Genomic DNA, 17,364 nt, shown 5'->3' on the forward strand with positions numbered 1-17,364 from the left:
CATTTTGCTGTTAAATGGCCACACGATTTTTCGTTCTCAGTGTTCCCTACGACAATGAGCTTTTCTAAGTTTTCATTGTCTCTGCACATTGTGTGTTCGAAATAGGAGATAATACGTTGTTGGCATGTGGTCGACATACGAGTTGGTCAGAATCGATGCATTAGTGCGTTTTGCTGTCCATAGAATTATTAGTATTCTACGACGGCATCACATCTCGAATGCATCGATTCTTAATCCTTTTCGGGCCAGATGGTCCACGTCTCTACCCTATATAGAACGATGGGGAATACCAAAGTTCGTCACAATCTGATCTTAGTTTTGATACCAATTCCTCTTTTCTTCCAGATGTTGTTTGAACGGGTCATCTTTGGTAATTCCGATTCACCTTTTTATATCGAGGACACAGCTGCCATCATTGCACAAGACATTGACAAGTTACAGGTGACATGTGCAAGCTTGTCCACTATCATCACTTTGGTTTCGCCCTTAATAATGTAAAGCATATCTATTTACATAATTTTCTAACTTAATATGATACGTGTTAATTTTAATATATACATACTTTTCTTCGAGCGATCGACTAGATTCAACGAGAAGCGTTGTCTACGTTAAGTAATAAGCTGTTTTACAATGTTTATACTTTTATAGGCAAAATTCCTCTGTTGTCTCGGAGTTATAGTCGTAAAATAAATTTAATGCGGCATTTAAGAATATCCACGGCCAATACGGCGCAACGGTTACAGCCATGGATTGTACCTGTTGCGCTGCCGGTTGCGGGTTCGATCCCCACACATGACAAACATTTGTATTGGCCATACAGGTGTTTGCCGTGGTCTGGGTATTTGTGCAGTCCTTGTGGGTCTCCCCACCGTGCCTCGGAGAGCACGTTAAGCCGTCGGTCCCGGTTGCTTTCATGTACACCTGATAGCGATCGTTACTCATAGTAGGGAATATATCCGCCAACCCGCATTGGAGCAGCGTGGTGGATTAAGCTCTGATCCTTCTCCTACATGGGGAAAGAGGCCTATGCCCAGTAGTGGGATATTACAGGCTGAAGATGTAGTCGTAAATAGATTTAATGCGGCATCTAAGAATTGACGTCATCAATATTGATCACGAGTCAAATAAAGTACTTATAAGTTTTTTCATTATTTAATAGCAGCACTTAAAAGTAAGGATTTTAATTAAAGATTTCACTTGTTAAAAAGAAAAATATCAGTTTCATTATAAACGTTTTTGTTCTGTTGATCCGTTATCCATTAGTAAAAAAAGTTATCTTTTAGATACAAATCTTTAATTTTTTTTTAATTTTAAAGCAAAAAACAAATATATGTCTAATTCAAATAACAGTTATTTAAATAAAATAAAATTTACAGAGCTGTCGTGTTCCGGTCACAATAAATATAAAAAGAAATAATGATAGAAATGAAACAAATAAACAATGCAATAAAATTGTTTTAAAATATAATTAGTGCTACATATATGTCAAGAGTACATACTTGTGAGTTTTATTCATATTCCTATTCAATGTAATAAACAGGCCTACAATGTTGTTTAATTAATATTATCATAGGTACATTTTTAAATTATGAGATTGTGATTTTTTTTAACTTGCTCTGACGGCCCTAATGGGCTTTTTGCGCATACGGTAGAGATCCAGCTTTTGCTCCTAGGGTTGTGGGTTCGATTCTCATCGCGACTGTAGATGTATGTTTATTAATAAAAGTAAATGTCTGTCAGTTACATCTTAAACATAGGAAATAAGTTGCCTATCCTACAAATAGACGACCACGTGACACATATAAACATATTTATTTAAAAAACTAATCTTTAAACTCCACTATCCACTAAAGTTCTATTGAAAAGTAATCAGTTATATCTGTTAAATAAAGGTTAACGATTGTGATCATTACGGTACAGATATAATACTTCATTTTCATTATTTATTCAGCACATAATCTCCACAAAACTGTGTAGAAGGTAGATAGCAGGAGTTGTCTCATAAATTACGACGCGGTATTAGAATGAAGGCAGGAAACCTGGCACATTTGCATTGGTGATTCGGATTTGCAGTGACACGGGCGGTATTAAGATGATGTATGGGGCTCTGATTAGGGATCTGGGATGTAGGGGTCTTGTAGTGGGTGAACTGGGAACAAGTTCTGTTATTCTTGTTTAACATAAACGGTTTTATCGGTCTTGTGTTAAACTGTGTAGGAATTGTTGTATTTTGATCATTACTAAACCTATTTATTCGGGTTATATAATTAAGGAACTAACTAAGCCATTATGAGGCTCAGCTTAAAGAATGTAAAAAAATATTGTATAAAAATACTTAATAACAAAAAAATACTTAATGAAAAATGAAAGTGATGTTTTCATATTGTATTAATTTATATTTTTATAATTAATACTAGCTGACCTGGCGAACTTTGTACCGCCTTCTTTATTTTTTTCTTAAATATAATAATTAATATATCAAAATAAAATATAGCCTATCTTTCAAGTTGGATCGAACTGCACATGGTGTGCGAATTTTATTATAATCGGTTAAGTGGTTTAGGAGTCCATTGAGGACAAACATTGTGACACGAGATTTATATATATTAAGATTTTCAATTTTATATTTTTATGAGAACGTTTTCAATTTTATAGGAACTGACGATCGTGTGTGTATGTCATAATATATTTATATTTATTTAGATTTTTAGTTTAGCTTGTAAAACATGTTTTATTTTCTCGTTATATTGGCTGACATTCTCATATGTTTGTTTTGTTTAAGCACCAGGATCGCTATTAATACAATATATAAATAGTTTTAATATAAAAACAGTTAAGATGTCTTTAATTATCCATTTATGATTTAAAGCACGGTTCCTTGAGATAAATGCCTACAAGTATCTCGAAGGCATACCTTATGTTTCCATAAATGAAAATTCAATTTATGTGTTAATTTATTAATAAATGCTCACACTAATCATCTCAGTGTTGGAGATACGCAATGTGCAAGACTAATTTATTTTTATATTTTCTTACAGGTTGAAAAGTGCTACTTAAGCCTTTAATTTGTTGTTCATTTTTTATTGTGTCTGCATTTTGTACCTATGTATATAATTCGTCTTATTCGTCAACATTTACCGCTTCTAGTAAAACGGAAATAGCACAAATTTTTTTATTGATTTTTATATCTTATTTTACTGTTATATCAAAAAATGATAATAAAAACGGGGAAGTAGATTTACTTACTATTATCTCGATTCACTATAGACGAAAAACAAACATTTGTTTGACCTCGCTTAAATATGCTCAAATTACTTACACAGATAGGAAGTCAATGTAATTTTTTAACATTCTATTTTGATAAAAATGTAACAGGATGTTTTTAGAACCCGTTATTTTGCGGTTTCATCATTACAAATAATCGTAGATCAATTTAATTAATCAGTGTTAAATTGGTTTTATAGTTTTATAGTCTTATCGATCAACATTTTTTGTTGATGGACCATTTTTTACATGCATGTAATTATAAATTGTATAAAATGAGAGCATAAGATGTAATATCTATGTTGTGTATATTTGCAAAGATATTTGAGTCATTGATATGCCCTAACATACGATCCTATTGCAGAAAATTCTTCTCAGAAGATCAACATGGCTTTCTTGAAGCAAGATCAACGGTTACTAATTTGATTTTGTTCGAGAATGCGTTGGTTGAAGCTTTGGATAAAAATACTCAAGTGAACGTTGTATACACTGACTTCAGTAAGGCATTCGACAAGGTTCTACATTGCGCATTGTTAAAGAAGTTATCATTGTACGGTTTCTCAGGCTCGATGTTAAACTGGTTCAGATCTTATTTGACAAATCTTTATTTCTATGTTATAGCTAATGGGTTTGAATCAGATAAATTTATAATAACATCTGGTGTTCTCCAGGGGTCACACTTAGGGCCTATCCTATTCAATTTGTTTTTGAATGACTTAAGCCGATGCTTTAAAAATACCTCTGATCTTTTATACGCTGATGATCTGAAGCTGCTACGAGATATAAATGTAAGAACAGATGCCCATCTGTTACAGAAAGATTTAGATAATTTAAAGAAATGGTGTGACAAAAACGGTATGCAAATTAACCCTAGTAAATGTTCACAAATTACATTCACTCGAAAGAGTCAGCCCATACTAACCCAGTATCTTATTGGTTGTCTTGAATTGGAGGAAAAGGATTCGGTTAGAGATTTAGGTGCTATTTTCGACAAAAAGATGTCTTTTGTCCCACATATTTATGACACTGTAAAGAGAGCATCGAGGATGTTGGGCTTCATTATTAGAAATGGAAGAGCCTTTAGGAGACCCGAAATAAGGATAACTCTTTATTTTAGTATTGTACGAAGCCTGTTGGAGTATGCTAGTGTAGTATGGCGTCCACATTATGCTATACATATGCTTCGAATTGAACGGATTCAGAAAAGGTTTATGTGGCACCTTACCTGCTCGCAGAGACTGACAAATCAGTTGAAGTCTTACAACGAGCGGTTAAAGTATTTTAAAATACCGTCTATGAGCGAAAGATTTGAATACATAGATTTTATTTTTATCCAGAAGCTAGTTAATAATAAAATAGATTGTCCACTACTGTAACAAAAAAAATATTATTTTAGAGTCCCTCGTAGGTGCCCACGAAAACTTATTACACCCCTGTGCCCTCCACTGCGGCGTAAAGTCCTAGGAGCCAACTCCGCTATCCCTAGACTCTGTAGAATAGTCAACCGCTATACACTATAGCACTAGTACTGACATATTCAGTGCGAATTTTAGTCACGTGAAGAGCTTATTTTATTTGACCAAGTTTTACCAATAGTTACTATTATATTGTAGTGAAAGCGTACAGTGACAGTTAGGTACTGACTGATATTCGGAAAATTGTTTTTTTTTGTGTACTTGCATGCTGTGTTTACCTTTAATTGGTTTTTGTATTTAGTGTTAGTTTTTTTTTTAATTTTATGAATGTATTAGTACAAACACTGTTGGTAAACCGTTTTATTTATTTATTTAAATAAATAAATATGACTTTTCTATTATATCTCATACATTTTGTTATATGTATTAGGAATTTAGTAAAACTGATACGTTGAGGTATATGAAAAATTACAAAGTAATAGAATAAAACTGTATTGTAAATAAAATATGTTTATCGTACAGTTACAATTATATTTGGATAATATAGTGTAAATAAAGGCAGGGCAGGTTGGCGACTGATATCAAAGAACGGAATGCTAAACTATAATAATCTAAGAGGACCAACACGACATTTCGCCAACGCAACAGTATGTAGGTGGTTATGCCTTTATCAAGAAATAGCGCTGGATTTTATTAGACATACACTTAATAAATAGCGGAAGTGTCGCGTGTCGTGTAGACTCGGAAAATCGTAGTGTTGATGTTTTTATTTTAGAAACCTACAAGATACAAATGTACTGAAATATAGATAGATACTGAATTCAATTTTACAATTTGAATAATTATGCCTTCTAAGAATGTTTTTATATATTAATGTCTATTTATATACTGTTTTATTATGCAGATATGTGATTGTAGCGCTATCAAATAAAAAAAAAAACTATTTAATTAAAAAGATCACATAAACAATTAGATTAGAAACAATTTAAATAATTATTAATTTAAATAATTCGACTTCCAGCGGTAAATCAAATTGATTGCGATTTGATAACGACATTTGATATATGATTATATTTTATATTGACTTCAATTATTACAATTAGATCAACATTCGTAAATCATAATATTTTTCAATTACAAGCGAGTAATATTACTGACGTTTTTATTATTCGAGCTTAATTTTTAATAAATCTTTGTTGATAAAAACTATAATGACGAAATATTTTTATACTAGCTGCCCGGACAGACTTCGTTATGTTAACAGTTAATAGTAAAAATTAAATTTTTATAATATTTTATTATTATTAATAAAACCTATATTAAAACCTTCCGTGTGCTTTAAGAAACATACAAATAATAAATTAGCCGAATTGGTCGAGCCATTCTCGAGTTATGCGCTTAGCAACATTCATTTTTATTTATATAAATATAGATAACTGCAATCGTAAAATTACATGAAATGTTTATAAGCGTTAGAGGATGTTACAGGTATTAAGTTGAATATGTTTATTACATAGTTAGTTAAATTACTGAATCGTAGACGTTTCTAAGGTTTTGACGTTAAAAAGATATTAAACGTTACGTTTACACATCCTCTGGACACGTTGTTAAACTTTTGAAATTGCAAAAATTGGAGTTGAAAGCTTTAACAAAAATGTCCATATACTATTGTTGTTATAACAATAAATAATGAAATAAAAATAAGTTAAAAATTGTTTTGCTGAATAATAAATGTGAAAAATTTAAATATTAATTGTGTTTGTTGGCAAACGAAAAAAAAAAAAACCGACTTCAATTATATCTCCAAGTAATACAACGTAGGTAGACGAAAAATTAGTCAAGTAAATACGCATTATCAAAGATTACTCCAAAAGTTGTAATCAGATCTCGATGAAATTTAAATGTGATCACATGATAAACATCGGCTTTCGATTAAATTAAAAATTATCAAAATCGGTATACCCAGTAAAAAGTTATACGGATTTTCGAGTTTTCCTCGATTTCTCTGGGATCCTATCATCAGACCTTGTTTTCCTTATCATGGATATTTCCATACCAGGGATATTTGCTTTCCAACAAAAAAAAAGAAGTATCAAAATCGGTTCATAAACGACGAAGTTATCCCCGAACATACATAATATATATATGCGGTCGAATTGAGTAACCTCCTCCTTTTTTGAAGTCGGTTAAAAATTATGTATTGTGAGTATATTTTGTAGTGACAGCTTATGTAAAATTTGACTAGCACTTGGACATTTTTTATTATTAAGGTTTTCATCACATTTTATACAATTTCCTCACTTATTACATATTGTATACAGTTATATGTAATTTTTTTTGAATATAGTTAGTATTAATTTTAATGTATATTAGAAGAGAGAAAAATTTTTATTATTCTGATACACGGAGTAAATTATTTTATTACAGTTACATAGTAGTGTGGCGACATCTATCGCGCAACATACTAACTACGTAATTAGAGAAAACTGACGTAGCTACATCGCGCTATCAAAATTTTCAGAGCGATCGAGTCGATACAAGAACCCGACCACAACAGTCTGGGGCGTTAGCCCGCCAGACACAACACCCGTCTGGTTGGAGGATCCTCCCTTTTCGATGGCCGACGTGATTCTTCACACTTCTCCAAAGTCGTATGCAGCAATTAGAAGTATTATTAAATTCCTAGATAACGTAAGTGAAACACTCAATACTCGATATAATCTATTATCTATATTGCATCGACTAATAAGGCCTAATAAGATAAAAGATACTTCTTATCCTGAGATGATAATTAGATAAATCATTTCGTCACTAAACTGCCAGGCGACCGGATGTTTCAAGTGTCGCTAATTGCATGCAAACCAACCTCAGAGCCTCCAAACGTTACTATTTGCAAAAAAATAAACGAGCAAATATAGTCTCTAAAATTAGTGCATTAAGTAATATTATGCGAAATATAGATTAAATAATTGTTATGTGTATGTATTTAGAAATTATATTTAAATATTTACGACGTGGGTGAAAGTGAAATCTGTCTTACTTGTCACTTCAATTTTATTAACTGATTAATTTTTTTTATTTCTCTTTGATTACCAATTCACTTCAGCCGGAATTTTATTACGCAATCTGTTATATTTATTTTAGTATCATTTTAATATTTTAATGTCATTTCGATAACGAGTAAAACTGGACAAAGTGACTTGAGTAGATTTCGTTTTGGGTGTTAATTATTTTGAGTCTTAAAGGTCGCTAAATCGTTGAGATTTTCCCCGTTTAAGTAGCGAGTTTCTTATTTTTAAACGGTTTTATTTAGCTCAGCCCGTTTGTTTTATTTATTTTTTATTATTTATTCTTGGGTCAAATTTAGTAATTCAAATTTCACCCTCTTCCTGTCAACCGATTAATCTGAAATTTTGTATACACTTTGGATTTTGGTGACAATACAATTATGTTTATTCATTATCATTATAAATTCAAGATGGCCGCCGCTACAAAATTGCGGATAATTTATGTTTTATTAATCCCATCAATATGGGTATCAAATGAAAAGGCTCAACAAGCAGAATACAATATACTATAAAAAATTGAAATCCAAGATGGCGGCCGCTACAAAATGGCGGATAACGTAGGTTTTATCAATCCCATCAATATGAGTATCAAATGAAAGGGCTCAACAAGCAGAATACAATATACTATAAAAAATTGAAATACAAGATGGCGGCCGCTACAAAATGGCGGATAACGTAGGTTTTATCGATCCCATCAATATGGGTATCAAATGAAAGTGCTCAACCAGTATAATCAATGTACTATATAAAATTAAAATCCAAGATGGCGGCCTCTACAAAATGGCGGATAACTTAGGTTTTATCAATCCCATCAACATGGGTATCAAATGAAAGGTCTCAACAAGTAGAATACAATTTACTATGCAAAATTGAAATCTAAGCTGGCCGCCGCTACCAAATGTCTGATAACAATTTTTTGTCAATCTCACCAATATGGGTATCAAATAAAAGGGCTTGACAAGAAGAATACAGTGCACTATACAACCTCAATATTTAAGATGGGCCTTGCAATAATGAAGCACTAAATGAATTAAACAGAATGCGAAATAAAAACTAAAAACTAGAAAATAAAAATAGGTAAAAAAACTTTTTAAGTTAAACGGTTTTATGTTAAACATACATTGCAATGTTTAAGATAAATGTACTAAAAACCAAAAAATAATAAAATAGATACAGTCGTGGGAATTATAAACATATGCATAGACTAGACTAAAATAAAACCGTGGGGCACGTCAATTGTCTACAAATTATCGACTTAATGTGCGATAGAAGAATCGTTTAATTCGTCGTTAAAATAGGCAGTTGGCCCGCAGACGGTGAGGAAATTACTTACTATTTTCTTGCTCATGGAAATTCCAATAGTTATACACTCCATGTAAATAAAAGAGATGTTTCAACTAGTTTATCGTTGGACATTCACACTGCTGGCTGGCGAGGAATCGTTTCACTGCTCGTAGTTTGTCTTTAATCGACAAAACATATGATAAAAGTACTACTCGCTCACCACTATGAAACCCTAAAACTCGCTTATAATCGAGCTTGCTAGCTTGTTTCTACATTCTAGCCCTACTTATCACACGTCCATCTTTGTCGGTTGAACAACTGCCTAATTATAGTGTAACATTACAAAACAAACATTTTAATCAACGATTGTAGACAATTGACGTGCCCCACGGTTTTATTTTAGTCTAGTCTATGCATATGTTTATAATTCCCACGACTGTATCTATTTTATTATTTTTTGGTTTTTAGTACATTTATCTTAAACATTGCAATGTATGTTTAACATAAAACCGTTTAACTTAAAAAGTTTTTTTACCTATTTTTATTGGGAAGAACATTCTATAATTTAGCAAAGTGACAAGAATAGAAGAAAATATTATAGTACTTATGAGAATAATATATAAATATTAATTATTATTTTTTTTAAATTTCCAAGCTATAAATACTTTTACAGGACTTACATTATTATTTTTAACCGACTTCCAAAAAAGGAGGAGGTTCTCAATCCGACTGTATTTTTTTTTTATTATGTATGTTACATCAGAACTTTTGACCGTGTGGACCGATTTCGACAAATTTTCTTTTAATCGAAAGGTGGTGTGTGCCAATTGGTCCCATTTAAATTTATTTGAGATCTATCAACTACTTTTCGAGTTATATCTAATAATGCGTTTTTACTTGACGCTTTTTTCGTCGACCTACGTTGTATTATACCGCATAACTTTCTACTGGATGTACCGATTTTGATATTTCTTTTTTTGTTGGAAAGAAGATATTCCAAGTTTAGTACCATGATAAGGAAACCAGGATCTGATTATGGGATCCCAGATAAATCGAGGGAAACTTTTAAAAATCCGCAATAACTTTTTACTGGGTGTACCGATTTTGATAATTCTTTTTTTGTTAGAAAGAAGATATCCTTAGTTTAGTACCATGATAAGGAAACCAGGATCTGATGATGGTATCCCAGAGAAATCGAGGAAAACTCTTAAAAATCCGCAATAACTTTTTACTGGGTGTACCGATTTTAATAATTTTTAATTTAATCGAAAGTTGATGTTTGTCATGTGGGCATATATAAATTTTATTGAGATCTGATAACTACTTTTTGAGTAATCTTTGATAACGCGTAGTTACTTGAGTATTTTTTCGTCGATCTACGTTGTATTACTCGCCGATGTAATTGAAGTCGGTTTTTTTTTCGTTTGCGAGCAAACACAATTATTTACGTTTATTTTGACTATTGACTGGTTGATTACATTTATTTAAGCGATGTAGCAGATGACAGCACTGATTTAGCAAAGAGTTTTGTAGGCAAATGCTAACAATGTAAAGTAAAAACAATATTTGCATCACTTATGAACAAACACACCAACAAAACACATATTAATGCAATCTTAATGGTGTAGTTACACAGAATATTAATTACAATTCTCGTGCTTAGTCTTTATTACGTTAATTATTCTCATAAACACTAATGGCTGCTAGTTTTTGTTCATTTGATACGAGTACACTAAGCCTTGTATGGATGTCCACATAAAAATGTTATTACAATCATAAATCAAGAAAACGTCAAGTACAAGTAACTCGTACACACTTTAGACTAGAGTAGAGAAAATTATATTACGGCTGATATTGCACTATATTACAAAAATTATTTGTTTTTTTTTTGTCTTATTTTTTATAATAATTATAAAATAATTTTAGTGAATCAAAACTTGGATACCTCGATTTTGTTTATTTTTTTCTTGTTATTGTAATGACTTAAGTAATTCTCGAACAAAAAAGTGACGCATACAGTTGAAAGCACGTTATTAAGTCCAAAATTAATATTTTACTTTTAAAATAATTTATTCATTACTAACATTTAAGTGTTAAAATATAAATAGCGTATAACATATATAAAAAATAACCTAAATAATTTTTTTAAATTATAAAGTAGTGTGTATTATAAAATTTCTATTGATACCAAAGTATCTCAGCCTTCTAATAGTTCTAGTTATAGCATTATGTTAATAAACCAGTTAGCATTGTTGTAGAGGATTCAGTGCAGGTTCGACCCCGTATTATTATGAACATACTCGTAGGCACTTATAATTAAGCACTGCGATCTTGTGCAGAATAACTAAATAATATAAAATATATTTTTTATATTTTACCCTATTATTTCGTGGTAAAAGAGGATAAAATACTTATTGTACTTTATACTTGTTTATAAACAAATCAACTTACATCATTGAAACAACTATACCAATTATTATTAAAAAGTAATTTGCTTACTGAGTCAATTTATATCCTTGTGAATAAGGTCATTAAACTTTTTGTTTATTTTCTAATTGTATGTGTTTTGTATAGTCATTTGTACTCAAAACTTTAAGGCAGCCGCTGCTTATTGAAGAACTACATTTTGTATAATAATTATAATGTTCTAATGCGTTTTATTGCCCGAAAGACATGTAATTAGAGAAAGAAGGTCAGGAAAGGCCGGAAACAGGTCACTTAATGTTTCTAAAAAGTCAATTATGATTAATGTTGCATAACATCATATTGTAATTTTCTTCGCCAAGTTATGTATAAAACTTATATTGCTTTACTTGCGATTCCTTCTCAAATGCCTCAAAAGGGGTGGCCCTTTTAATAAGTTTATAGTTCTAGGCTTAAGATGATCTACACTCATAAAGAATTATGCACATTCCAAAAAGACAATAAAATCAAAATAATTTAAATGATATTTGGATTATTTGAAATATATATTTATCAGTCGCTTGTAATTAGAGCAGTAATTACTCACGAAACAAAAGTACATATATAATTGCATAATTTTTATTTTATGCTCAGTTAGCAAAGATTATTTAAATAAATAAACAAGGAACTCGTAAGATAGTGTTTAAACGTAAAACAGAATACAATAGTATTATGTATTCTGTATTGTACTCTCACATTATTACCGATATATTGTAATTTGTTATATAAATAAACGGTTTCGGTAAATTTCGTGCATGTCTCATGTTTTATGATACCTGTAAAACACATAATACGCCTATTATTTAACTGCTTCGTAATCTTTAATAAATAATACGAATGAATAATAATGCTGTTCATAAAATCGGTCGGTCTGTGAAGTAGGATAGTTTTTACTGCTTACATATAGCTTATTACCTCAATGATTAAGTTTTATTTTTGGAATTGAACACGGTTATATGTGTTATAGGTATTTGTAGGCTAGGATTTTTTTTCAGGTGAAAAGTAATCTATTACACCTACAGAACCCTCCATTTGAAGGAATGCAGTTAGGAGTCGAACAGCCTGTATAGGTATACGAAGATTTTACTAAATCAGTCTAACCATGTCCGTAGAATTTAATAATTACAAGATAAAGTGATTGACGTTTTAGTTATTATTAAATTATTTTCAAATGTTTAATTGAATTCACAATTATTTTATATCACTTATATAAGTAATATTAGTAAGAAGCGGCAAAAACATATTACGAAAATACTTTTCTTTTGTTACAAACACGACTTTTATATTAAACAAATACAGTAGGTATGTAGACACAATAACTATTTATTAGCACAAATGACAAGCAATATCGACTGCAGTGACCTACTCCTGTCCACGCCTCGATACACGTTGAAATAAAACCTTTGCATACTAACTTTTGAATAGCAAATTGGACATGTATGTAAAGTACACAATATCGCTTATCAGTGGTCATTCCGACCGTCATAATTGTATTTCATTAGAGCATCTATGCCTACTACGAAACCAATGTATATTCTTGTTAAGCTGCATATTAATGTTGACTTGATTTACGATGTTATAAAGGTACAATTTATGTAGCTATTGACGCACAAGGTCCACCTGGCGATGGATGAATCTAGACTATAGCTGGACTAGCTGACCTAATTTTATGTAACGACAAGTGCTTGTGAAACTGGTTGAGACAATATGTGAAGACTAAAGCTAGCTAGTTATATTGTTTGTTTATTTACAGAGAGCGGTTGAGGACACGTTTCCGATTTAAGGCTTAGGGTCTGTTTTACCACTTGTGGATAACGCTATTTGACGAATGACGATACAAATAGACTTTGACAGCGGGAGGTAAAATAAACCAGTCGGATCTGTTTCCCCTCAATTAATAAACTGCAACTTTAAGATATGCTATTATAAAAATTTCATAAATATAGTAGAATTCGATGGTAAAATAGAATAATTAATAAAAAACTTTTTACTGTCGGCTACTGTCATTCGTCAAAGTATTCACAATTGGTGAAACAGGCCCTTCGTGTATAAAAAGGGTATCTTGCTTTCTTAGTTTTAAAGCTTTGTACCAAGTAACGTTGCAAAATTGTTTTACATTTTTAACATTATTATCAAGAAATCAATCTTAGTACAATTATGATGCACTTTGGATGCACATGCGTTTGATTAAAGCTTTAATATTTTCAGTTATGTTTTGAATATTGATAAATATTACTTGTATTTGTTGCGTATAAAGATACGCAAAAACACGCAACGTTCTCAAAGTTCTTGCTTACGGATAAATGCATTATAAATTTATAAGTCTATCGTACCAAATCATCGACACAAAATTACACAGTGCAAGCGCAACGACCCACCTGTTAATCGGCTTCATTACGGGCAATCGACCTTCCACGCCAATGATAACAGAACTGGTCCACCGACGGACTGTCATTAGGGCCGAACGCAGTGCCGGTGCAACGAGGGCGGCTAATGACACGGGTAATCGCAAGCTCTGCAGATAATGCAGGTCAAGATTACTACACGAGATGCTGCTATTTCTAACATCAATATGATATTCAGAGATACGTAAGGGCATTATATATTTCATACAAAGTGTGGAGATATGTATACCTATATGTATACAAAACAGTTATGAGTACTGTTTCAAAGATCATATATGTTATAGTTCCAGATTGATATTTATATAGCCAAGATATTTTTTTCATTTTTTTAAATATCTTAAAATATACACACACGCTCGTCTATACGTATCATAAGCAACTATATGCTTAAGATATATAAAATTCGTGAATTAATTTGGAGGGTATATGCACAAATCACATCCTACTATTCATCGCTGAGATAACTATCACTGAATTTGTTGTAAATTGATACCATACCCCAAAAAAAAATTACAAGATTAGTAAGATACATGAGAACTATGAAGAAGTGTGAATTAGGCTTAAGTGGGGCTTAAGAGGGGATTAGGCTTCAACTTTTTGAAGTAAAACTTCTTTACGCCAGCTTGACTTTAGGAGTAAGCTGGTGAATGCGTGACGCGAGCGTTACGAAAAATATAATCGGTCGAGGCGAACGTAAGTTGAGAGGGAGATATAAGTTAGATGGAGCTAAAGTAGTTTTACTTCAGTTGTGTGGTCTAACACACACTTTTTTTTCTTCGTATCGTACGTATCTACGTATGTAGGCACTAAGCATAGAGTACAGATTACAAACAGTACAATATGCTAAAAGAGACACAGAAATGTAGACAAAATCACATCATCATTACATCAGCCTATCGCAGGCCACTACTCGACATAGGCCTCCACAAGTTCGAGCCAAAAATGGCGTGAACTCATGTTTTGCCCATAGTCACCACGCTGGGCAGACAAAATATAAATACAATATTATTTACTATTTTTGGTGTTGTACGTGTACATCGTGTGTACAAATACATCATTATTTGCGTCACCTTCATGTGAATGATATTTAAAACCACATACCTAGTAAAGGACCTCGCGCACCACTTTTACTACATTAAATTTTATAGATCGACATAACTTTTCTCATTTTTTATTTTACATAAGAGCTTGTAACGGTAAACATATTCATACATTGTGTTTGTATTTCGTAATATCAAATAGCCAATATAACGAATAACATTTTTTTATCTGATGACTGCGTCGGTGATTTACTGAACCGTCAAACGCGCAGATGACCTATCATACATATGAAGTAAGAGAAGTGTTACAATATTTCCAAAGCTAATTGACAATAGCGAAATGTACAATGGCTACCCACATTTAATTTGAGAGCCTTGGCATTACGGCAAATGTCTGGGCGATTCCTCAGGACGATATCGACGAGCTTTGTTAAGTGCTGATGCTTAAGTTGACGACACTCGATACGATGAGTAAGAAAACATACGCGCATTTATTTTGACGAGTCAGATTACATATAATTCATACGCGGAAGATCACGATAGCTCCTATGTATATAGCATCTAGTGACGTACGATATTAATGATCTGTAATTTCTTATCGAATAATTGCTTCGATCGCTATTATCGATAGTATTGTAGAATAGTTTCGAACTAATGGTGTAATTAATCAATAATAAATTCTTTATTTGATATTATTTTTAATTTGTCTTTTCTACCAGTATAACGGGTTAATAAATCTAATCTTGTTTTGATTGCCTTTAGAAAATATTGTGAAAAAGTTTCATATTTTAATTAGGGTAGATTACGTGTTTACATTTAGTACTAGCGTATAGAATATACACTTATAGTTTAACTAATGCAGTCCAAAATTTTTCCAAAAACTTGGTGCTAAGTAGCTACAATAGTTGGATTTCATATAGTGTGGAGAGAGTCGTACAATAATGTTCATCAAATCTTGCTTTTTTAAACTTCCTTTTATTCTTATTCTTATAGTGTGAAACGTTTTGTATTATTAGATGATTCTTACACAAGCCTAGATTCCGATGACCCATAAATAATAAGCAAAGAAAGGAAATATTTAAGAATAAAAAACAATCACTTGTAAGTTATCAATATAGTAAACATTTGAAATACTTGTAGTAATATCAAAAAGTTTTAATTAACGGTTTTTTTCTCGTTAAATGTCTGCTCAAATTAAGCCCCGTATGTAATGAATGCAATGCGTATTGTGCAACAACTTTCGGCATTATATCTAACCAATTCACGTGTATAAATCTAGTTATTATTGTTGACGTGTTTGCGATTTCATTGTTTATTGGCTGTCGCTATCTGCCGCTTGCCTACAGTAACGAGATGGGTTTTGTTATTACGAAATTGAATATGATCATTGGTATTCGTTCGGTAAATTATAGATGTTAACTGTAACAACTTTCTTTACTTCTTATATAAATCTGAACGCAATCAGTAACTGCGGTTATTTTACAAAAGTTCATTTCGTTATTTATACCGTAAACTTGTTCCGATCGATTATAAAGTCTACTTACATAAGTACAAAAATTGTGAACTTTTTGTTAAAAAATTGAACCAGTTTCGTTCACATATGTACGCCTCATCTACTATAAATCATTTTAACCTACATTAAACGATCTGTGCTCCGCAGTCACTTGACTTTTAAACAATTATGTATTGAAACGTGTAATAAACATTCCATCGATTACTTCTCTCGGTAATTCAAAGCGTAAGTAAACATAAAGCTATGTTTAACGATAGATGTAAATTATCGATTAACCTACTAATTGAATTCTATTGGTTCTCAATAAAAATATTAACTTGGAGTAAATAATTAATTATATCTAGTCGTTTTAAATTAATTACCTCAACTATTGAGTAACTCAAATTTAATTCCTTTTGTATCATTTATATTTCATTCCTATCGTATAATCTGTCAAAATATTTTACATATTCTTTGTAAAGCAGTAGTAATTTAGTAATTTAATAAATGGTAAGTACTCATGCTTTAAAATAACATTATTCGTCGTTACAATTAATAAAAATTGTCAATCCTCAAGAGTACCGAAAATTGGCTTGAGAATCACCAACGAAGATCAATGCAAATACTGGAGCGGTCGTTTGCACCATGTATGGGCTTCATTAAGGCTTTACAAAAAAGAATACGGAGCTTTGGACGCTTAAACAAGAGCTTTTTTTAATTAACGTCTGATCGACGAGTACATTGTTACTGCTGGTAGTGTTGCACGATGGATGTTGCGAAATGTATCCAACAATCTCGTCGAAGTTATCTCACAATTGTGCTGACCCTGTATGGTAAATGCTTATTATAAAAATAAGTCAAAACCAACAAATTGCCTTAATTGTATAGTACTTCAAGAGCATGGTGCTTATACAACTCTCTTGGTTTAAATAA

At 31.6% G+C, this 17,364-nt stretch overlaps 1 protein-coding gene across 1 annotated transcript; it reads left to right on the top strand.

Annotated features, from left to right (window-relative positions):
* Positions 1-279: 279 nt before the first annotated feature.
* On the top strand, positions 280-17,132 carry LOC123660151. The gene is made up of 3 exons (XM_045595253.1): positions 280-441; positions 3,585-4,540; positions 17,009-17,132. The coding sequence occupies exons 1-3, from the start codon at positions 280-282 to the stop codon at positions 17,130-17,132; spliced, it is 1,242 nt and encodes a 413-aa protein (XP_045451209.1).
* The last annotated feature ends 232 nt before the right edge of the window (positions 17,133-17,364 follow it).

This window comes from Melitaea cinxia, chromosome 15 (assembly GCF_905220565.1).
Source record: "Melitaea cinxia chromosome 15, ilMelCinx1.1, whole genome shotgun sequence".
Lineage (NCBI taxonomy): Eukaryota > Metazoa > Arthropoda > Insecta > Lepidoptera > Nymphalidae > Melitaea > Melitaea cinxia.

What these genes read in the sequence shown, in the direction of transcription:
- LOC123660151 (XM_045595253.1), top strand. Translation starts at nt 280, where the DNA reads ATGGGGAATACCAAAGTTCGTCACAATCTGATCTTAGTTTTGATACCA. An exon ending in AAGACATTGACAAGTTACAG is followed by an intron (nt 442 to 3,584) that starts GTGACATGTGCA and finishes ATATTTGCAAAG; the next exon opens with ATATTTGAGTCATTGATATG. An exon ending in TCTTACAACGAGCGGTTAAA is followed by an intron (nt 4,541 to 17,008) that starts GTATTTTAAAAT and finishes TCAATCCTCAAG; the next exon opens with AGTACCGAAAATTGGCTTGA.